The following is a 23,152-nucleotide window of genomic DNA, read 5'->3' on the forward strand; positions in this document are numbered from 1 at the left end:
GGCTGTTCATGCGCTCTACGGTGCAGGAGCACAGCGCCTTCAGGTTTGCTGTCCAGCTGTATAACACCAACCAGAATGCGACGGAGAAACCCTTCCACCTCAACTACAATGTTGACAACCTGGAGTCCTCCAACAGCTTCTCTGTCACACACGCCTGTGAGTATACACACCTGTTGAAACAGGTCGATAATCAATTTCTCTGCAGGAAAAGCCTCATGATTTCACTGTTTATGGTAAAAAAAGAGAGAAAAAACATGATGCAATTGTTCGTTTTAAAAGTGTACACAAGTCATTTTGCACTCTAACACTCAAACACACAATATGTGACATGTGTTTGCTATAAGTGTCTCATTGGCTAATAGGAAAATGGCACGGATGTTTATGAGCGGAAAGTGGTGTTTCAATAAAATGGATTGGGCTTAAAAACAAGAAGAAGAAAAATAGACACCTGCCAAGGGTCTCGAGCTAAAACAAAAACTCCTCTGTTATGCATCCAAAACTCACCAGCTGGATGAGCATGATGGGGCCTGTAATTGCCAAACACAGGCATTTTGTAAACTGAGTAATTTAGTAATTCCAGAGACACTGACGAGCAGCACTTCGATGACATGTACTTGAAAGTGGGGGAAACAAACATTGCTATTGTGGTTGCTGTAGTATCTGGCTGTGACATCCGATAAAGGCTTTAAAGGCGATGGTTGCCAGTTATAAAGGGTATTGCGGCGGCGGTGGCTACTGGTTAAGTTGGTTGTATCATGCAAATTGGTGCATTATATCTATTCTTTCACCATATACGTTCTCGTCTCTCCACTGTCAAATGAAAACATATAATCGTCATTTGTTACCACTCAATACAATGCAGGATAGCAGCCATCTTTAGACGTTGCACATTTGTTTGTGCAGTCCCGATGATTTCAAATTTCACATATGGTTCTAGCCAGCAGCACAGTGGCGTGAATTCTTCTTTCTACATAGCCTACTATATCAACTGTAACATGCTGTAATCCATGTAGTCGTCTCTACAAACATGATGGATTCGATAGGAAGGGCTACGTAGTGTGAGATGCTTCATAATTGGTCTACCAGTCAATCCTCTGCCATGTTGGGCACCAAGCTCTGCCTAGAGAATTCATTTGTTTATCCTTCTTCCCCACCAACTCTTCACACTTCACGCTTAAGGATCAGCTCTCCAAACCCTGTCAGCTGCTGTGGAGATGGCTGTGTGAACCTAATGAAGTGAGAAAAAAGGCAGAAAAAGAGAGGAAAATTTCACACAAATTTGCACCTCGTACATCTAGGGCTCGGCTGTGATAAAAATGCAAAAATGCTGTTGAAGTGATGTAGTTGTTGGTGGGAGCAGCAGGGAGATAGCAGTAGCCATGGGGAGAAGTTTCAGACAGATGAAGGTTTACACACTCACACCTTGATGCGGTTCGACCACAGCCTTGCACTGTGGGCTGTGGGCACTGTGGGCTGTGGGGCACTGTGGGCTGTGGGCACTGTGGCTGTGGGGTCGGCGCTTAGCTCGAGGGCACTTCAGCAGTTGTTACTGAGGAAGAGATGAATATCACAACGCTTGGCTTGTCAAGATCAGGTGCAAAGCACAAACCTGTTTTTTCATTTAAAGGAGTCCAAAAGCAAGCTATTATATAAAACCACTCATCCAGAAGAAACGTTTCATGTGACAGAGTGAGTGAGCTGTTTTCCCTCCAGTCTTCTTTTAACCCCTCGGTTAAACATGAGTTTGTCTCTGCTCCTTCTGTATTTAAACTAGAGGACAGTGCTTTTAATATTGTCTTATCATCTGCTATTATTATACCAGGTATTGAATGGAACTGAAAAATGTGTTCCTGCACCACGTGGTGTCTGTACAGTTAACCTGGGGAAAAAAAGAGGCCTGTTGAATTCAAATAGAAATTCTTGTATGTGTTTGGTTCATGCACCTATTAAAGATTCAGGCCATAGAGCCAGGATTCCTTGTGAGTAAACCTGAATCCATTGTTTTCCAAAGAAGCTTCAAGTTTTTTTTTCGTAAAGGATAAAAATAAAAACAAGATAATCGGCAGGATTCATTTTGGCAAGATAAACGGATGCAAGCTAAGCTAGATGCTTCCCAATTGAGAAAGACCAGTGAGAGCAGCTCATTCTGGAGACCAGCTGGGCGAGCTTGTGACTAAGACATTGCTTGAAAGATGCACCAAACTCCATTATTCTTATTTTAGTGGTCTGGATTGCATAATGCCCTGCTCGCCTGGCAGGTGTTGATGTAGCAAATGAATGTGATGATTTGACACATTTCTATTCTGGCAAGAATGACAGGCTAGTCATTGCTGTGCTTTCCCACAGCTCACATTGTTACATTTTCTGTTTTTATAATAGGTTTTTAGATGAGCAAGTGTTAAGAGGGGACTGTCTACAAAACTTCCAATTTTGTATGTTGTGAAGATAATAGGAATTACTTTTCGCTCAGAGCTCCTTTGTTGTGTTTGTTGTGCGGCCCCTGACTGGAATAAAGCAGGACAACACCGCTGTCCTCCAGCTGGGTCAGTATGTAATGATTGTTACAAATCCCTGATGGCAAATGACTGTGTTATTGGCAGTGTGGATCAATAGGTGGAAGGCTGTAGTCCAGCAGCAGTGTGTGTGTGCGTGTGTGTGTGTGTGGCTCCAGTTTGTTCTCCAGTCTGGAAAAATCAATTCCCACCAAGCTTTCATTTTCTCTATCTCTCCACTAATTTATGGCTGTTCTCCAACTTCCCGAGACCAGAGTCACTGAATCTCCAGTTTGATGCCTGCATAAAAACAAACAAACCTGTCAACAGCCAATACGACTTTGCAGCAAACTGTTTCATTGCAACTTGATTGAATTGATGCGGACAAAGAGAACTTCACTGTGCCGTTGTGTTTATTATCCGGAGGGAAGCTGCAGGACGTATTGATGTGACGCCTTGCCTCAGGCCAGGACAGATTGTGTGCATAACTGCAGAAATGGGAAGGTGATATCCATTAAGACCGAGGTCAGGGCAGGAAGAGACGGCGGATAAACAGAGGCCCGGACACTGAGGGAGAGGTTAAACCAAGTGCGCGTGGGATTATAGTTTTTTGGATATGCTGACAGAGCAGACAGATCATTTCACATTTTGAGCCCCAAAGCATTTATTTAATGGATAATCAAGTTTCTGTGTTTATTACACTGATTAACTGTCCACAAGTGTAAAGTGCTTGTGAATAAATCAACATTTCTCAAGCTTTAATTTCTGTGCACATATTTGGTTACAGTAGATGTTGCCATGTAAGATCTACGCGACATAAAAAACCCAACTTAAAAAGCCGCATCATGCCTTTTTAAAGACCGTTCCTCCTTCAACTCTCTGCAGCAGCATGACTCTATTCAGACCAGCATCTTTGCAGAGATGAACTTTTAATTCGATAAAATGTCAACGTGACAGTGTGTTTCTTATTAGAGCGTTTGTTATAGCCACCTATCCTCCCTCTGCTGTGACTCAACCAGTGTGATGCTGCTCAGACAGAGGCTAATGTTAGAGCACTTCACTGTGTAGGCAACGGACAGTCCTACTAATGCAGCATAGACCAGTTCATGCAGCCAGATCTCCTCCTCCTCCTCCTCCTCCTCCTCCTCCTCTTCTTCTTCGTTTGCATTATTAAGACTGTGGTGAATACATTGACTCATAAGATGTGTCCAAATAAGGGCATTTTAGTTGTTTTTGCAGTGCTTGTATGCAAATTTGGCATGTGAAAAAGTATGTGATGGTATGAGCTAAAACCATCCCATTATTCCTTGCCTTGTTGTTGGCATAGAAACGGCGCGGGCAGGGGATAGAGGAGCAGCAGCGGCACACATCGGCAAACTTTTAATGTGTAAACTACTCCAAGATCAGATGTGTTTTTAGTATCAAAGAAAAGGAAAGAATCGTGTTCGTTTGGTGTGAAAGTCACGTTTAAAGTTGGCTGTGGATGCTGGATTGCTGTAGTATTCAATAGGTTATTTAAAGGAATGGGATACAAAATAAATGTTGTGAATTATGCATATTCACTTTCTGGCCAAGAGTGAGATGAGAAGATTGATACCAGTTTCAAATGCTAAATGTGAAGCTGCAGCCAGCATTAAGACTGAAAACAGAGAACAACAGAATCCGCCTGCCAACACCTCTAACATGCACGACTTAAAATGTATCTTATTTCTGTAGTTTGTATAGAAACCAGAATGCAGAAATGACACGATGATATTACAGGGGGATTATGTGCCGGACTATTATTTTTGGCTGGGAGCAATAACTGGTGTCTTATTGCCTCTGTGAGGTTGCCAGGCAACCAGCAAAAAACACAACATGTTAATTAGCTTGAGAGTTGCTGGTCAGCGTTACCTTAGGACTGAGCCCAGCTAGCTGTTTCCCCGGTTTCCTGTCTTTGTGGTAAACTGAGCATATTTACTGTACAGACACAAGAGCGGTATCGATCTCTGTCTCTCCGATCTCTCAGAAATAAAAGCCAATGCTAAATGTATTTCACAAAAGGTCTCAGCTGTTCCTTTAATTCAATTATTGACGAACGCAACAGCTCGCACACGGACCATCAGCTTTAAATGGATCCTCTCGATTAGGGAGCCCTTGAAACAGAAAGCATGTCCTTTTCGCTCACGATGCACCGATAAAAACATATCTGAGTTACTGCCACTGCAGCCAGAGTCCTGTCAGTTTGGATGAGCTGCCCCAAGTTGACAAGTGCTCATCCTCAGATTTGTCATGGGGTTCTCATCGGGGAGCACAATAACAACATAAAAGCTTTCAGAACGTCTTTACGGTAATTGTATCTCACTAAAGCGGCATTTCACTTGCAGGCAATGCCGTTTCCGAACCGATACTGTGACTGAAAACATGCTTTGACCCTTAGTTTAATAAGAGCTTTAAGGGTGTATTGCTGTGCTGCAACACAACACTCATGGGTCATCATGCAGCATGAATACATGAGCTCTCTTTGAACAAGGGAGTACTCATGTTAAAGAAATGGCCACAGCTACAACAGTGGCTTTTAAATATCAGTTGCCTGAAAACATCAGTCAGTCAAGTGAAAAAAGCTAAATGTATTTGGCCACACAGGCTCACACAGCACAGCCATCGAGGGAAAGATTCTTATTTCTTGTTTTCCCTCACATGGTTATGAAGCTGTAAAATGGCGGAATGGTACTGAATAGGTTCAGGGGCGAGCCACTGGAGATGTGTAGTTAGTCTTTCATCCTGTGCATCAGCATGTGCGTACATGTCAGCGCTGTAACAGAGCGACGGTGATCACTACTGACAAGCTACAGTGATGCTGCAGCAGTTTGTTGCCGTCTTACACAACGTCCTTCAGGGAGGCTGCCTCTGAAAGCGCCGCTGTTATCCGCTGAATGTTACCTGAGATTAACCGAGGACGACGAGCTGTGAACGACACAGAATAACGCCAAAGAAAACCAAAAGATGCCGTCGGGGGCAGCGAATCATTTAGAGAGGGGGGGGGCTGCTTTTCAAAGATTTGGAAAAGTTGGATGAGCTGTTGAATGTTAAGGAGTAAAATCACGTGGAGTGCTTTAGTGTTTTAAATTCACAGGAAACAATTCAAACCAGTTTGTTATTCGTACTTGATACTATTTTGCTCTTCCTAGTTAGACATGTGTGTCACGGTATTTTACAAGACTGAGCAGCAGAGTAGGTGATTAGAGTTAATGAATTGTGAAAAGATCAAGAGTTGTGTTTTATAATTCATTTGAATCAATGAAATGAATTAATTTCATGGACTAGAAGGAAGAATGTTTGGTGTTGTCATGAATTATTTGAAACCACTTTGCATACAGAGTCATAACATTTTCCACTTTTCACCTTTGTTATGTGTTTTTGACATGAATCCATGTTCCAGTATTACAGAACTACAACCTTTTCAAATGGAGTTTGTTGTATTCCTCTGTTCCTTGTAATAGTGGTCCTTGGATGATGCTTTTTGCAGTATATGCAAAACATGTGTAGGTGTGTTAGAAGCGCTTTTACTGCGGTGCAGTGAAATGTTAAATGTTAAATGTTAAATGTGTTAAATGTGTGTTCTTCCGTACAAGACTCGAATAGCCACAGGCCATCTCTGCGTATCACTGCTGTAGATTTCCTCCAGTCATGTTCTTTTAGCATCCAGTTGTATTCCTCAGATTAGGGCTAATCCAACAGTGTTGCCCCGATCTTTGTGTATCATGAATATCTGCAGGGGGTAACCCGCTGGAAGAAAATTTTCACAAAGCTGTAATCTGTAAAGAAGAGGGAACTCCAGCCAACATGCAACCACACTGCCTCAGGAGAAACACCGACTCAAGCTTCAGTCCCTGTCTGCCCTCTGCTTTCTCCGCGGTTGGTCAGCCGGCATGAATTGCGCAACAATGCCGACTGTAATGCGGAGACAAACGCTTAAATGTCATCACACAGAGATCATTTAAACCTGATTTTCATCTGAAAACAAACATTTACTTCAACGGTGAAATGGAACTAGCACGTCGAGTAGAATGAGTGCAGCTTGTTGAACTCAAACTAGATGAGACGCTGTGAAGCGTCACGACTCAAAAGCTCATGTGCCATTTCAGAAACATGCCTGATGCATTTGGTATCGTTTTCATCAGCCATCTTAGTGGCTCAACGTCAGTCTGTCAGTCGGTCCACCGCTTTTTTATTCCAGACTGAAATATCTCAACAGCTATTGGAAGAATTGCTGTGACATTTTGTCCAGACATTTCTAGTGCCAAGAGGATGAATCTTAATGAAGATTGGTGATCCTCTGACATTTCCTCTAGTGCCACTGCCAGCTGCAGTTTTGTGGTTTTGACTGAGGTATCTCAACAACTAGTGGATGGATTTGCCAAGTAATTTGATTGCAAAACAAATGATGTATCCGTCTGCCTCAGCTGTACTTCATGTTAAGCGCTATTTAGCAAATGATAGCCTGCTAACATGCTAAGCTAAGATGGTCAACGTGGAAAACACAAAGCCCAGTTTAAATGTTTATTTTCATGTTTCCGTAGCACAGTGAATCCAATCCATATGCAAAATCGTAAAAAAATGTCGTAAAAAAAGAAAAGCGAATTAGCCGCATCTCCATCAACTGGTTTGGAGCGAATACATTTGACTCCAGCGTTGTTTGGTCAGCAGTTGGCACTATAGGCTGTGACCCGCCAGTAAACAGAGTAGGAGAGGAAGTAGACCTCGCTAACAGGCGGCAACCTCCGTTTCTGAGTGAAGTGAAGCTAATGCGGAAGAATTGCATTCTTTCTAATAGCCAACAAGGGTCTTTTGGTTGCAAGTCTATAAGAAAATGTCTCTACTTCTCACTTGATTTATTACCTCAGTGAACATTGTGAACGTGTATTTATGGTCTCAATCGCTAGTCTTAAGCCTTCGTCAATTCAGCGTGATGTTCATTTAGTGAATTATTGTCTCATTTAGAGTAAAATAGATCATAAAGCAGGGTGTGCTTTAGGGCGGGGCTAGCTTGTGATACCAAGGCGTTGTCCAGCCTGGGAGTTGTCTGTGTTTTTGTCTTACAACATTAACCCTTTCTTAACCCTGACCTTTTTTTAGCTAATGGAATTTAATTTAAACATCTTTGTTACTTTTATTTAACATGGAGCCACAATTCAAAACCTCAGCTGCTGTATTCTTACAATCAGTACTGATGAAAATTGAATCAAGGACTTTTCACCTTTTCATGTCTTTGTGCTGAGAAAGTACCCAAGAATAGAATGCAAGAATTACATTGGAAAGTTAACCTTAGGCCATTCATTGGATAAAAACATAAAATATACTTCTGGGTATAAATGATTTAGGTTTTCCTGCATTATGAGCTGTAACAACAAATCCTGTTGGTTTGCTTCTCACCGTCCAAAGACTCGACAAGAATCTACAGAATATAATATGATTCCTGTGTGTGAATCCAAACCATACACCCACAATACCAAAAGGGCGTGATTATATAAGTTTATCCAACATCTTCAATGTTTCATTACATGCTGCCCAGTGCATGCTGGGAGGGCTTGAAACGCCTCTATACCGCTATAATGTGTTGTTGCTCAGGTGTCAGACACAGTCCTGAGATATTCCCACAGCATCCCTGTACACCCTGTCCAGCTGACACACTAGACACTGGCTGGCAGAATGCAAAGAAGGCATTTCCAGGCTTGTTACCTGGAATAACAGGGGAGGGATCTTGGTTGTGTGTTTTTGCCCTTGCAAACTATCATTCAGAAGACAGCAAAGCATAGCCCGGCTCGTTTCGACAAGGAAACACAGTCAGTCAGCACATTTACAAGATTTGTTTGCATCCTCTGTCCAGCGTAGTAATTGTGTCTCATTAGGAGATCCCCTTTAAACCATAAGTGGAAAAAGATCTTGATTACTTTAAAGTTGATAGAATAAGTAGTCTAGTGAACTGGCTTAAATCAGGGACGATCTGTGTGGCATGATGGGAAAATGGATCACGCTGATTGACAGTTGAGATTTCTTTCCACAGTTGTAAATCATGCAGAGGTTACAGAACCCTTACATTCAACATCAGGGGAAACCTGATGTAAGAACCAGTGTGACGTGACATCAATTATTACGGTGAATAATGGTCCTCTAGTATCACTGCAGGCACTGCTCTCAGACAGCAATCGTCACAAAAAGTAGAGTCGTTGTGCTCACTTTGTCCAAGTGCAGTATCCAACCTCAAGGCTCTCACCAGTGACTCAGTGCAAGAGAACTCACCTCCTCATCTCAGTGTGAGTCCTCTATCATTTCCCCCATTCTCACTTTCTTGTGCGCATGAAGTTTAATATTCTCACTGTGTGCGGTGTTCCCTTTTTCAGGCGAGGACAGCAGCTCCCCTCTATTTCCCCTCAGCGATTTAAGAATTCACTTTGTAGACTCGGCTCTGCTGTGCACATAAACCACAGGTTCATCCCTACATCAGCAAGTTTTATGATAGACTCAAAAAAAGATCCTGCGGCTGTCAGCGGGAGAGACCTTCAAAGCTGCAAAGCCTCGAGTTTCAGGAAGACGTACGATAGGGCCGGTGCTGCTGGAGCTGCTGCATCAACCTGTTCAAGTTGGACGAGATGGCGAGAGCTGAAGAGAAGCAGAGAAATGGATGAGGGTGAACTGGAGAAAGCAACAGCAATCAAAAGGCAGATGTGGGTGTTAGGGGATGGAGGAAATAAGATGGAAGTAGACTGAAAGAGAGGTGGGGTTTTTTTCCCAGGTGGATATTAATCATGCATATAAAGTGTGTTTGTATTCTGAACAGAAATGCACAGAGCCTGCAGTGCCAAAAAATAGCTCCACGTTCCCTCTGTAATAAAGTAGATGATGCGTATCTTCATTGCGGACCATGATCAGGGGAATTCACCGCAGTTGACTGGTGTTTACTGCTCCATGAGCTCAAATATATGATTTCATTGGTCCTTCAGCAGAACAGGCTGTCTTTTTCACAGAACGCTATTGTTCCCATTTTGAGAATTGAATTGAATGATATTGAGTCTGGTAAAAAGTGTTAATTGTATTGCTGCCCTCTATTCTTTCTTTTAATTCGCATTGGCTGAATATTTGAAAAATCTGTGTTGTGGTGAATAATGTTATCTGCGGAAAGAGCCACTGTGAAGCACGGTGAATCCAAAGCTGCATAGAAGAGAACTCACTCTGACATGTTCCTGTTATGAAGGGAGAGGCTTATTTCAGTGTTTATGGAAGGCCCATCGAGTCCTTGAAATGAAGCTGAACAATTGTTCGTCAGATATAAAACAATGGTGCAGCCGCCCCTGGAAGATTATTTTCCTAGATTACAGCATTTAGTTTTTTGCCAGTAACACCAAACAGGCAGGCTTTATTTCTGTGAATGCATACAAATTAAAAAAAATGACTGAGGGAAAGACTGAACCAAACTATCAAGTGTGTGTGTGTGTGTCTGAACCCCAACTTGGAGAAATCACAGAACTGTAAAATTGATTTAATTGTGCTTGCAGACATAAATGTTTGGTCAGATTTCACCAGTTTTCTCTCGAGTTCAACCCAGACAATGCATTTTTTTCCCCAAAGAGAGGACTCATTTAAAAACAACTCAGACAGAGTTAGAAAGAAGTGATCCTACCAGACCTCAGTGGTAGACTCCTCATCTCTGTCTAACACACAAATCCCAGACCAAACTGTCAGTGGTCGAGTTGCATTGTGGGTAATGTGAGCACAGGGTTTTGACAAAAGACGGTAATTAAAAAGACGACGGACCTCACAAAACTCAAGAATTCATATGTTGATTATGACCATTTTATACAAATGTCGTATTGGATAAAGTGAGGGATGTAATATGCGACTTGACTGGTTGGTGGAGGCATACTAACACGAGGCAGTAATTCTAGTATTTTAGTCTGACAATGTTCAAGTGCTAAATGAGTGGAGCGCTCTTTTAGAATGTGTTTTGCACCTTTACTATCAGTGAACTTCATACAGTATGTCACAGGGTGGACTGTCCACAGAGTGACAGGACGTGGATTGGAGATACTTAGCAGCATCAGTGAACAGTGTCGGAATCTGCTTTCAACAGAGGGACAGAAACATAAGAGCAGCACTCCTGGTTTGAAATGTTCCAACATTTGCTTCAGTTATTACTAAGACAATGGTCATATCCCTGATTGAGTCCTGTTTAGCGTTACTATGCACATACTGCATTATGTACCAATAGAGAAAAAAAAGGTTAACGCCTTGTCAGACCAAGTGTCTGATGCACTGAATGTTGATGGCCGGAGCTCATTTCAAAAGGCCCGCAGATGGCGGCAGATAGGGCTTGTTATAAATCTTTTATACTGCAGCACAGCCCGGCGCTTGCACATTTGCATGCTCATGTGTCAGGGTATTTGTCCATTAAAGAGCGGTGGCCAATGCACTGATTTCCCCATTATTTCCAGTTGATTACCCAAGCAGTTGCATTTAGACCAAGGAGAAGTGAAGGGCACCGGGCAGCAGAGCATGGCCATGGGGAGCAGACATCCCACATGGCACCCAATTATTCAGATCGCCGCTGCGTCACTAGAACGATACATGCCATCATGAATCCCCCCCCACACCTCAAGCTTGTACGAAAGTGTTCACCCTTACATTGGCCGTTAGGGGACTCAGCTTTTTTAACTTTCAATATGTTATGACATTTTGACCTTAACTTTGTTTGAAAGGCCAGTTTTCTGTCTGTCGGCGTCCTCTCCTGACTGAAAGAATAGATGATCAGCAATGACTGTGCTGGTCCCTGTCCTGATCCTGCTCTTTGTCTCCGTCACCAGTCTGCTCCCAGTTCTCCCGGGGGGTCTACGCCATCCTCGGCTTCTACGACAGGAAGTCCATGAACACGTTGACCTCCTTCTGCGGGGCGCTGCACACCTCCTTCATTACTCCCAGCTTCCCCATTGACGCTGACGTGCAGTTTGTCATCCAGATGAGGCCCGGTTTGCGAGGAGCTGTTCTCAGTCTGCTGGACCATTACAAGTGGGAGAAGTTTGTCTACCTTTACGACACTGACAGAGGTAAGAGCGGCCGTCTTGGAAAGTAACACACACACACACACACACACACACACACACACACACACACACAGCTATGGAAACACCACAGGCTTTCAGTTGGAGGCAGAGGAGGAGTGCAGAACTTCTCGTTGCCAGAGAAAGTGGAAAAAGTAATTGGCACGCCAAGCCCTGCTCATGCAGAGGTGTTATTATACAGTGTATGTGATCAGTCTTTAATATGTAAATCCCTCATCCCCAATCTTCATCCTAAATGGTCTGATACATTTTAATCTATGCCGGTAATGATCCTAAATTACCTCTCTCTGTGACTGAATCCTGCTGCAGTCAATAGCTCCTCGTTTCGGAGGAATGAGTCATTCACAGGTGCCGCTGATCCGCCGCCATAGTACAACTCCAGCCGCCTGAGCCTCTAATCCTCTCTGATTAGCATTTAGCTCAAATTGGATTATATAAAGACAGAACACAACATACTGTAACTTCTGCATCTGCTTAATGGCCGCCTGCTCCACTCATGTAGGCCAACTATTTACAGACTTGGGTCTTGGTGGTCCTCTTGAGGGTCAGCATCTGGAGAGGCTGAGTTAAGAAGGAGCACTTTGTCTGTGTAGATTGGACCGAAAGCTGGCCATACACTGTTTTGGGCAGAAAAGATGTGTCATGTGCTTCCATTTGTATGTTGTTGTTTTTTTTTAACTGATGTTAGTTGGATTTAAGATCACTCACTAGATGTAGAGATTTTCTGGGTGCCGTCTCTGCTGATGAATGTGCCGGTTCAGAACTGTGCATTCCAAGTATTTTTAAACCGACATGGAGCATTTCTAGGACAAGTACACTCCTCATTCACTTCCCCCGCCTCACTTTATATCTCTCCAGCTCAGGTGGGTGTCATGAAACTCATTCTCACAGAGCTATTTTCTGCAATTTCTGCAAAAACATTTTTGGCAATTGTGTTTTATATAAATGTAAATATGTCTTCGACAAAGTAAGAGCTTCTTGAAAGTCTTTTAACAAACAAAGACGAAAGCAACACTTTCATCATTGCGATGTATATGTTCAGAGCCATGTTTGGCCTCATTAACGAACGAGGTTGTTCGTGCTCTCTATGTGGAAGGAGGACCTCGGTTTCATTGGCTGGCCGATATGTCTCTGTGTTTTGGTGGTTTGATGGTGATTGTAGAATCTGATTATTGGCTGGCTGCCGTGGTTGAGATAAAATGATTAAGCTGTTTATAGCCTCTCAGAAGTGCTCCCTGACGTGGCCCTTAGGGCTCGTAACTTTTTTTTTTGGCCTCCCTCACCTGCTGTGTCGAGGCTGACGGGCCACCATCTGTAATGCTCTGCCCATTTCCACAGTGTGACTGTGACGTAGTGTAAACACTCTTGTTTCGAATGGATTCCCAAATGCTGCACAGCTTGTGTTTGCTGAGAGGCTAGTTAGCCATCCCATTTCGGCTGCCAGTCCCAGCCTGCCTCCTCCCCGTCAAGGCCTTGGCAAAGCAATATAGCCAACGCTAATCCAAATATCAGTTTCATCTTCATTATAGGAGGCCGGCTCTATTTAAGGCCGGAGAGGAACTTGAAGGGGGTTCTCGGGAGACGCTTGTGTGAGTGACTGTTGATAGTTTGTGGAACAGTATGACAGTAAAAGGCTGTCGAGGCGTTTTACAATGCTACGTGGAATGCCTGTCCCATGGCAAGACACTGATCGGAGCCTTTTATTCAGAACAAAAGCAAAGGCATCTTTCAGTCAGTTTGAAATTGGAAAAATCATTAAAATGATACAATCGATCCCCTGCTGTCTATATTGGGGGAGTGGACTCTGTCTTCCATTTCATCACTCACCATAAGAGGGATTATTTTGTATATAGCCCAAAGGCATGACTACCATCAACAAGGTATCTGTATGGTAGGATTTTGACTGTAATAGAAAATAAAATGCCCACTTAATGTACCCATGCATACACCGTCTGATAGTACTGTAATTCTTTATGTGTATCTCAAATTGGAAATTGCATCGCCATCAAATTTGTTGGGCTTCACTTTCATGTTGGAGATGCCGTCCTCTGACAGCAGTATTGTACTGATGTAAACTGCCTTAACTGACATATAGTGGTGATCAAAGAACGAGGAGAGTTTGTTTCTCTCAGCCGCTTCGCACAGATTGGGAGTTTGTTTCTGTTTCATGCAGCCCATGTCTCATTCGAAGAAATGAATTGTTTGACAAATATAAGTGGTGCAAAAGGGGAAACAACGCAGATCCAAGAAAGCACAACAAAGACTTCACACTCATGAGTCATTGAAGACGTGTTTATCTGCCGCAGTGCATCATCACCTATTTATCCTGGACGTACGGGCTATGAAAGGTCCTCATTAAACAGACTAATGGCTGCTGGCAGAACAGACCTCTTGAACCGAGGAACATCTGGGCAACACCAGCTGGCCACTCAAAGTAGGACCACACCAGGTTTTTTCTTATTTACATAGTTGACTACAAATTGCACATAGTGCTTAAATACGTTGCAATGGGTACCACAGTATACCATTCATGCCAGTTATTAAAACATTAAAGTGCAATAATGTTCGTCGAAATGATGCCAATTTACACAATAATCCGAATAATGAACCAATCCTACTTGATTAAAAGCAGCTACAGTATTCCAATGACCAAAACATGCTGGGTACAGAATTGTCTTTTGGCTACAGATATTTTAATGACTTCTACAGGCCAGCTCTAGACAACAAAGATTATTGTGCTGATGTCAAGAGACAAAACGTCTCACTGCCGTTGAGAAACATAAAATCTGAAAAACATTTCCACAGAAAGAATCAACAGACAGAATAGCTTCTTCTAATGTGTGTCTTGGGGGGTGATTTTGAGAACTGTCGTTTCATGAAGACAATATTTAGAGAAGTACAGTATGTTCCCCGTTTGACAATGGGAGACTTGTATTGCATTACAGTTTGCATCTCCGTCCTAGTCCTCTCCTCTACGATGACCTCTATGTATTCTGACTAACACAGTACTGCGGATGTTGTTGCAGTCCTAAAGTCTGATACTTACAGTATTACATTGGCGAAGCAATGTCTCTGATGTTTAATGTATTGAGGTGGTGGTGGAGGAAGTACTCAGGGGTAAAAGGCCTGCGTTGAAAAAGCACGAGTTTTAACAGCAAAATATACTTGTAGTCAGTGTTTCATCATGTACATCATTGGATTTGTATTACTATATGTGTATACAGTGTTGGATGGTTTGTGTAACTAAAACACATCATAGTTTCATCCAACACAAAACAGGAGTTTTGCTGTTGTGACTTTACTTGGCCTGGTATGAGCATTACAGTAGCTTATGGTGGCTCATGTTTACTAACTTTAGATGGAAATGTTTTAGCATTTGCAATTATCCCATGAAGCTACATAGTCGATGTTTAATCGATACAACACAGGGATGCATCATATTGCATGAGCTTATCATATGTTTTGTGTGTGAAATCTTAGTTTGTTCGGTAACTTTATCTATCTGATAAATGTCGACCGTTAAAGAGTATAATATTTTTATCTTCAATTTCATGGAGTAGAATCCTTAAGTAGCATGAAATAGACAAACTCAAATAAAGTCCAAGTACCTCAAAATGGTATTTAAGCACTATCATTTCGTAAATGTCCTCCAGATTCATGAACTCGACATCATGCAAACTAGATCTAAATTTATTTTTGTTGCAATTAAAATGAAGGACGACAATCTAACAACCTCAACTGCAGCTTTTTTCCCCCAACCCTCCTGCCCTTCTGAAAAATGGGGCTGGTGGGGAATTTGCATTGGGTGTGTAATCACGCTGCCCTGCTGCTGAATGTCTGGTTGGTTTCGTCTCCGCAAGGAAACGTCTGATTAATTGCACACTGCTAAAGAGCTGCACTCAGCAGTCAGGCGCACAGGCTCATTAACAGAGAGTGGGAGAGGGAGGGAGGGAGGGAGGGAGAGAGGGAGAGAGAGAGAGACCGTATGGCACAAAGCAGCTGTTTACACTCTGTGAACACCTTACTGCACTTTCACTTGGAGATGGACATATATCAATAGGCCTTGACCCCCTCCTCTGCGGGTGAATACTGTTTTCCTCCCAGGCCCTAATATTGAGATACATCAATCAATCTCCTTTGCTTCGAGAGAGCTGTTATCCTCCCGGTTCAAGGACTCTCTTGTGCCTCATAGAGAACATAGAAAGAACAAAGGCAAGTGTAACTGGGATACACATGTAACAGAATAACTAACTAGTGTCTGAAAGGTACTTTTTTGTAAGATGTGTTTCAAAGGATTCTGAAAAACATACCGTAGAGATGCAGATGAGAAAGCACAAGGCTGACAAAAAAAAAGATTCTCCAAGGTTAGACAGAACTGTGTCAAATTTAATTCAATTTCAAAAGAGAACAGCGCCTTTTCTCTTGTTTTCTTAAGGAGGGCATGTTTATTTGGTTTTTGAGAATCCTCTCTGGCTCTGCGTTGAATGAATTTAAGATTATATGTGGGAATCAGATTGCCTTACATTTACATCTGGGAATGGAGTGTGTTTGGAAAAGCAGTTTTAGATGCTGTGTGAGTGTGTGTGTGTGTGCGGTGATGTCACTCATGGACACTTCAAAGAGCTGTGTGCATTCAGTGAGAAGATACAGCTGAGGCGGTAGCTGTAGTGTTTCTGCATGAACCAAACCTCTTCTGTTATCAAGCGCTCACTGCCAGACGCCCAAAATGGCACCAATTGATCCATGCTCATCCACGCATGCAGAGGCAGTGCAGCTCGAAAACAACATCAAACAACATGTAAGCTGCAGATTTCTGCCCCACACTGCAGTGTCGAGCCCATTGTATCAAGACATTTGTGTATATGAATACAGAATACAGAATATCAAACATTTTCAAGCCCAGGGAGTGAGAATTTATAAAATATGATGCTTGTATGTCCCGGCTTTGGATAATTTGTAAGTTAAAGACTCCAGAGATGGAAATGGCTCGGTCACTTGTTGTGGGCATTTTTGCTTTCGAACATTGAGACACATTTCCTCCATTGAACAGATTGGCCGACAGGCTTTCATTGCAGAGATGGGAACACGCTACTGTAGCTGCAGCAACCTTCGGAAAGACGTTACATAACTTTAAACGGGAGCATCACTTTTTAAATCTTTGTTCTTTGCTTGAAAACACTTGGCCTCATTACAGATAGTCTGTACTCTGGGCAGCTCCACGTGACCAGCTGAATATACCGTGCATGAACAAAGTCAACACTGCACCAGTCTAGGAGGCATTCATGGCTAAACTGGCAAAAATGGACAGAAAATGTACATGTGGATCATTGCTGTGAGTCCTTTCACACAACCTCCTGATCTAGTTTGCTTAAAGCAGGCATGTCCAAAGTCCGGCCCGCGGGCCAATCACGGCCTGAGGTCAGATTTTATACGGCCCGCGCCTTCTGTCTTAAAATGCATTATTTATGGCCCGCCAGCACAGTCAAAACGGAATGAATAAATCATACAAATTCAACATGCAATTCCTATTTTTACCTCATGGTGGCAGCACCACTCTGTAACTGTCTGGCTGTTTGAAATTGGCTCTGACCCTTGAACTGTCATGGCTACGGCAAGTAAAAAAAGGAAAGTCGATAATGAGGGCCGCCGCTTCCAGGAGAGGTGGAGATCGCAATATTTTTTTCACCGAAAACCGAAACAACTGTGTCTCCCTAATTTGTCATGAGACTGTTGCCTTGTTTAAGGAATATAATGTAAAGAGACACTACGAGACCAAACGTGCTAATGCTACAACAAGCTATCAGAGAGCGTCCGTGCTAGAAAAGTGAAGCAACTCCAAGATAACTTGGCCACACAGCAGCGGTCCCTTTCACATGAAAACATCATCAAAGTAAGCTGCGGAGTGGCCGTGGTAATTGCTAAACATGACAAACCTTTTACGGAATGTGAGGTTATCAAAGACTGTTATGAAAATAGCAGAAAACATTTGCCCCGAGAAGAAGACAGAGTTTGCTAATGTTTGCCTGGCTCGTAACACTGAAGAGCTATCATCAGATACGAAGAGACAACTTTTTTTCGTGAGCCTGTTTCATGTGTGTTGAATTTAAATGTTAGACAACTTTTCATCACCCTCACTAAGTCATATTTAAGATTGTCTTGAGGTGAGAATATTGATCGGTTCCTATGTAATTAGCTTTTAGATGGCTTGTTCTTTGTTATCTGACTTTCAAGATGTGAAAGAAAGGCAGAATAGTTGTTGAGATGTGTTCACACATGAATGCTTACATTTGGTTACATTGCTATTTGCTGTCATTGAAAATAAAATGATAAAATAACAATGTATGTATAGGCTACTTGTATTGTTTAAAATAATGTCAGCAGGGACTGTTGGCCCTTGGGCATTTTCACATTATCAAATTTGGCCCTCTTTGAAAAAAGTTTGGACACCCCTGGCTTAAAGCAACCCATATTCCAGCGTAAATAAAAGGACGCCCGTATCAGCGCAGAGATCGTTCTCAGAGACAGTTCCGACTTCCCTCAGAGCTTTCTATGGCTTCAGCTCCGTGAGCTGTTTGTCTTCTATTTGTTCAACATCCTCCATGTATTCTTCACACTCATACGGTGTCTTTGTATATGGTTGACGTATTAAACAACAAACTTGAATGAATAGGTGGAGAAACATAACAAATGCAGACGCTTCCATGCCGGGGTGAGAGTACACTGACTACACGGTGTGAGTATAAAAATGTGAATTTGTGTGCTGTTGCCTTTGAAACCGCTCTCTCTACCACCATCATCAAAACATCCACGAGGGAATATCTCTTGGCAGAATGGTGCTCATCCCTTCAGTATAGACGAGATCCAAAGACAGCAGCTTGTGGTGGCCCAGCACTTTACTAATAGTGTCTCGGAGACATGGATAAACTCCACTATCTCGATATATGTTATTTTATATCACAATTTTGTTTTATATATCGGGATATCAAACTTTATCCAAACTTGACCAGGCAGATGGCTTCACAGTTAAAGTGAAGGGAGGCTGTTTGAGGGAGTGCTCGAAAATAATCTGAGCACCAACAAGGATTTATTTTACAGAGCTAATCCCTCTTAATTAACTCAGACAAAAGCATTACGTTCCATAAGTTAAAAATGAACTCAACAAAGGAGGAGGTCGGGAATGTGGAGGGAGTTGTACATGAAATGGTGAGTTGTCAGGGAATAATGTTTGTGCTGTACACCTCTAGGTGCTGCTAGCCACACAGCGCTGAATGAGCCAATGATTGTGAAGCATACAGGAAATGCCATTAGTCAATACAAGCGCGGCTTCATTGCTCTTCCTGAACTAGCGTCGTTGTTCATTCGAGCAAATATGCAGATGGGAATATCTGCGTGTGTTTCGTGTTTGGCTAATCCAGCAAATGAAACTGAAAAACCAAAGTGCTTCATCGAAAATCAAAATAGTGACATAAAGAATTCCTGCTACCACTGTATGAGTTGTATAAATGTACAAGTGTTATTGTCTCACAGAATGCATTGTTAAATTGTCAAACAGTACTGATCTTGGTGTAGTTTTAATTTGTCATCTTAACATCGCGGCCCAAAGCTACGTTCTCTTGTGTGTGATGATGGTGAAGTAGGATGAGCTGCAGCTCAGTACCGAATGTCTGCCTATTGTAGGTTGAAGGCTGAGTTTGCAAAAAGTAAAAGTATGAGAAAGAGTTTGTTGGAGCCATGAGCACTATGGCGTTGAGTCACAGAGATCTCCCATCATCTCCCACTGGCCTCCAGAGGACAGACAGGGAGTGAGAGGTGGAAGGGTCGTGGCACGTCTGATTGTGGTTGTGTGGAGATTGTTCCCTCAAGTGTGTCAATCGTTAAATGTGTGTTGTAATTACTTGAAAGAAGACCAGGCTTTTACGGTCAACTCACTTGCTTGTGTTCATTATGGAGGCATTGCAATTTATTTGAGGCGTTGAAATCTTGTCAATAAGCAGCGTGAAGCTTGATCATATTAGCCCGATCTGTTATCCACAACACACAATCAATGCTCACCTTTTCCTTCCTCACCTCTTCACTCATAATGCTGCCACTTTGCCAATCAATGCACACGGCCATTTCAGTCATCGATTATCGAATGAGTGATCTGTAAAGTGTCATCCCACTTATTCGGCTCTTATTATTACTTTTTGCTCCCGTCGGCTCTAAGGAGAACGCAGGGGCGAGCAGTTTCAGGAGCAAGAGGTTTACTCCGGCAAGATCGGCTCTGCCGTTGTCGTCTCTGCCGTTGACGGAGAAAGAAATTGCCCCGTCTTCGAATGAATAGAAAAGAAAATGAAGCTGTACCAAGACGAAGAGTGAGAGCAGGAACAGAGTAGTCAGCAAAGCCTTTGTGCCTCTCCTGCGTCAGAAAACAGCAAATGGCACATGGGACCAAAGCACTGTCAGACATGCTGTCAGATGCACCGAATGTTTTTTACTCCGTGAATCCGGAGCCCCCTCCTCTCCTTTTCCTGTGAGATCCATCTCGTCGTATCTAATCTGCTCTAACCGCTCCGCTTTACGTGGCCGTATAAGAAACCAGGCGACGAGTAGAGCGCCCCTCTGCTTTAAAGGCACTGCTTTGTTTATGGCTCGAATCTTGTCTCTGCCTTACTCAAACGTCTCTCATCTATTTCGGGACACTTCCTTTCAGGATAACACAAGGCCATTACAAGCGTAGTCTTTCTGCATTATGAAAGAGATTGATGTGATGTCCCCCAGGGGATTATACCATTTCTATTTGCTTAAGAGATGGGAGGGTGTTGTTTTTTAGGGGAGCTGGAACAGGCAGTAACTGCAGCTCTCACTGATGGACACGAGCCCGTCTGCTCCATTTCTTTGTATGTGGTTCTAATACAAATATCTGTGCTTTTTACGCGCTACTGACGTCATGTTTTTACGACTTCAGAATCGGAAACATCTTGAAGCGCAGCAAACGTTCATGAATTTGCTTCATGAAATGTGGACACAACTTACATAAAACATGACGGGAAACACGAGGAGTAAATGCTCAACATTCCGTTCGCTACTTTGCAGCTGTCATTAAATCAGAAATAATTGAGTTTGATTAGCTCTGATCGGAGATTTGGCAGTCGTGAGCGGTGTGGGGGTGCAGGGCTCTTTGCGGTTCAGATGATTTGGAACAGGGAGCCGTTATCTGCAATTGTACTCAAAAGTGTCCTTTTACTGTCATTTGGCAGCTTTAATCCTTTTTTTTTTTACATGTTTCCCCGGCTCTGTAAGCATTGCCCACTGAAAACAGTCTTCTTTGTGGAGCCACATATAAGCTTAGAGCTTTTTTTGGAGATTCCTCTGAAGTAGGTTCAGAAGCTTTTGTCTGAGTCTCTCCTTTGGTGCCGCGCTTAGCTTTTGCGTGTCCCCTGACAACGGCACCGTTCAGATGCCTGCAAGAGAATTTTAAAGAGGTCACCTTCTCCAAGGAGGGGAGGGACGACTGAGTCACAGTTGAGACCGCACACCACGCTCAGCCGCCATGTGAGCCGCTGATCAAGACAGACAAGAAGAAACACACACTCGGGTGCCAGCAAAGCCTCAGTCCGTCTCTTTCTTCCAACTCCGTCTTGTTACAGAGGGAATAAATCTCTTGGTAAATGCATTATTCTACATTTGATCAAATGTTTTTCCTTCGGGATTTGAAAATCTAGGCCTCAGCAAATGTTTAACATATTTTCACGTTAAGCAGAGAAAGACAAAACTTACACAACATGCCAATTAGAAGATGCTTTATTCTAACGCGCTATACATAGCTGCGAGTAACCTACAATTTTGAACCCAATAGTGCTGTAACCCCTTCTATAAAACCAATCGTGTGAGCTGCAGAGAACACCATATCAGAGGAGTACATACTGGTATCCTGGGCAGTGCTGTGTGCTACTAAGCTTAGCTGCAGGACAATTGGTCAATACTACTCAGGCTACTTATAAAAACCAGAGCGCTTCCGATACCATCATCTTGTCCCATTTTCTTGAGGTTAATAGTTTGGTAGCTTGAAAGGAATTTCTTTTTGAGGCAGCATATATTTGTATTGCTCTGTCCCGGGTTTCTGGCAGTTGACACATTTTGGCCACCTCATATATTTTGCCCCTCTGCCAGATTGTTGTTGGTTCTTGCACTGCAAATGTCACGCTGATATTTCGACTTTTTAACCAGCTTCAACATGTCGCAGGTCTGGTTCATGTCAGCACTTATCTCTTCAGGAGAGTCATCGTCGTCTCTTCTTTCTCTTTGAGAAGCAGCCGCCTGCAAACAGATGTCGGTTGTGACTTGATGAAAGAGCAAGCTGTCCAGTTGAGCACTGGTGCCGAATGAACCGCAGAGGAAACAGATGTTGCAAGAGCTCAAAGCTTGTTTTCCCCTTTTGTTCTTGTCCTACAGGTGTGTGTGTTTGTGTTTCTCTTTATCTCCTGACTTCACGGTGCTTGCACCTCTTCATCAAATGTCAAGAAACATTACACTAGATTTACAAAAAACTGTTATGTAAATGTCTCTCTGTTAATCAACATTATTCTTGTCTTTCAATATTGACAGCCTGACTTCTTATTAACATAAACTGCAATAATAAGTGACAATTGCCTATTTACTTATCCAGCAGCTTCGTTGGCTTTTATTTGGAGTCGTGTTTCTGTTCACCTGGTGAAGTCCACTATTAACTCACGTTTAGCTCTTTTTTTGTGTCTCCAAAATCTTCTGATCCGCTATGTTCGGCAGCTAAACGCTAACTTTGATGAAAACAGCTGCCTGTAGGCCAAATACAACGCTTATGAGAGCTGTGAGAGTGAAGTATCTTTAATTAATGGCCATCAACGACAGTAGAACTTCTAAATAACCCGACAGACATACATTTGGCGAGTGTAGACACACAGCAACATTAGCATTAATCTGGAGTTGTGTTTTTGGACACTTGACAAATGTACGTCCATGCCCGACAACAGAAAATTTAGCACCGCAACGCTGTTTTGCCTGACACAAAGGCTGTGTTTGTATAACGTTTTACTTGCGAGAAATGAAATAGTTTTACCCTGCTATATATAGCCTAGTGACAATATGCTCCTGATTTTTGAATATGTATTATTTTTTGAATAATTGACTCTCTAAAATGCCCTTGATGGTTGTCCTGCCTGCTGGCTGTTGTAAAACGCCATCTGTTTACAAAGTCAACCAAAAGTCTTGCACCGAAAGACTTTCATTCATTTGTTCACCAACTGATAAATCACGTCAGTGTTAATATTCACCAAGAGACCTTGGATGTCCTTTAACGTCTACAACCAAAAATGTGAAATCTGAATGTCAGAGTACACCATATGTCAAATTCAGATAATTCCTCAAGGTCTGGACTTTCACACTTCAAGCTTTTATTTCTAAATATCTTTAATTGTCAGCATACTGAATAGCTTAACATCGCAAGCCCATACAAATATCCAAAAATATCCTGCTTAGTTTACAGAAAATAAAACTCAGGGGAATCATTTGTAAATCCCCCCCCCCCCCCCAAATCCTTTTTATTAA

At 42.6% G+C, this 23,152-nt stretch overlaps 1 protein-coding gene across 1 annotated transcript in view; it reads left to right on the forward strand.

Annotated features, from left to right (window-relative positions):
- The window catches only part of gria3a (glutamate receptor, ionotropic, AMPA 3a), a gene marked incomplete at its 5' end in the record, with an annotated part of 59,625 nt that overhangs the window by 2,045 nt on the left and 34,428 nt on the right, over positions 1-23,152 (forward strand). Inside the window, 2 exons of the mRNA XM_079283362.1 lie at positions 8-156; positions 11,333-11,572. Of these exons, the coding sequence (XP_079139488.1) occupies positions 8-156; positions 11,333-11,572 (389 nt within the window). The remainder of the gene's footprint in view (positions 1-7; positions 157-11,332; positions 11,573-23,152) is intronic.

Source organism: Melanostigma gelatinosum, assembly GCF_949748355.1.
Source record: "Melanostigma gelatinosum genome assembly, chromosome: 14".
Lineage (NCBI taxonomy): Eukaryota > Metazoa > Chordata > Actinopteri > Perciformes > Zoarcidae > Melanostigma > Melanostigma gelatinosum.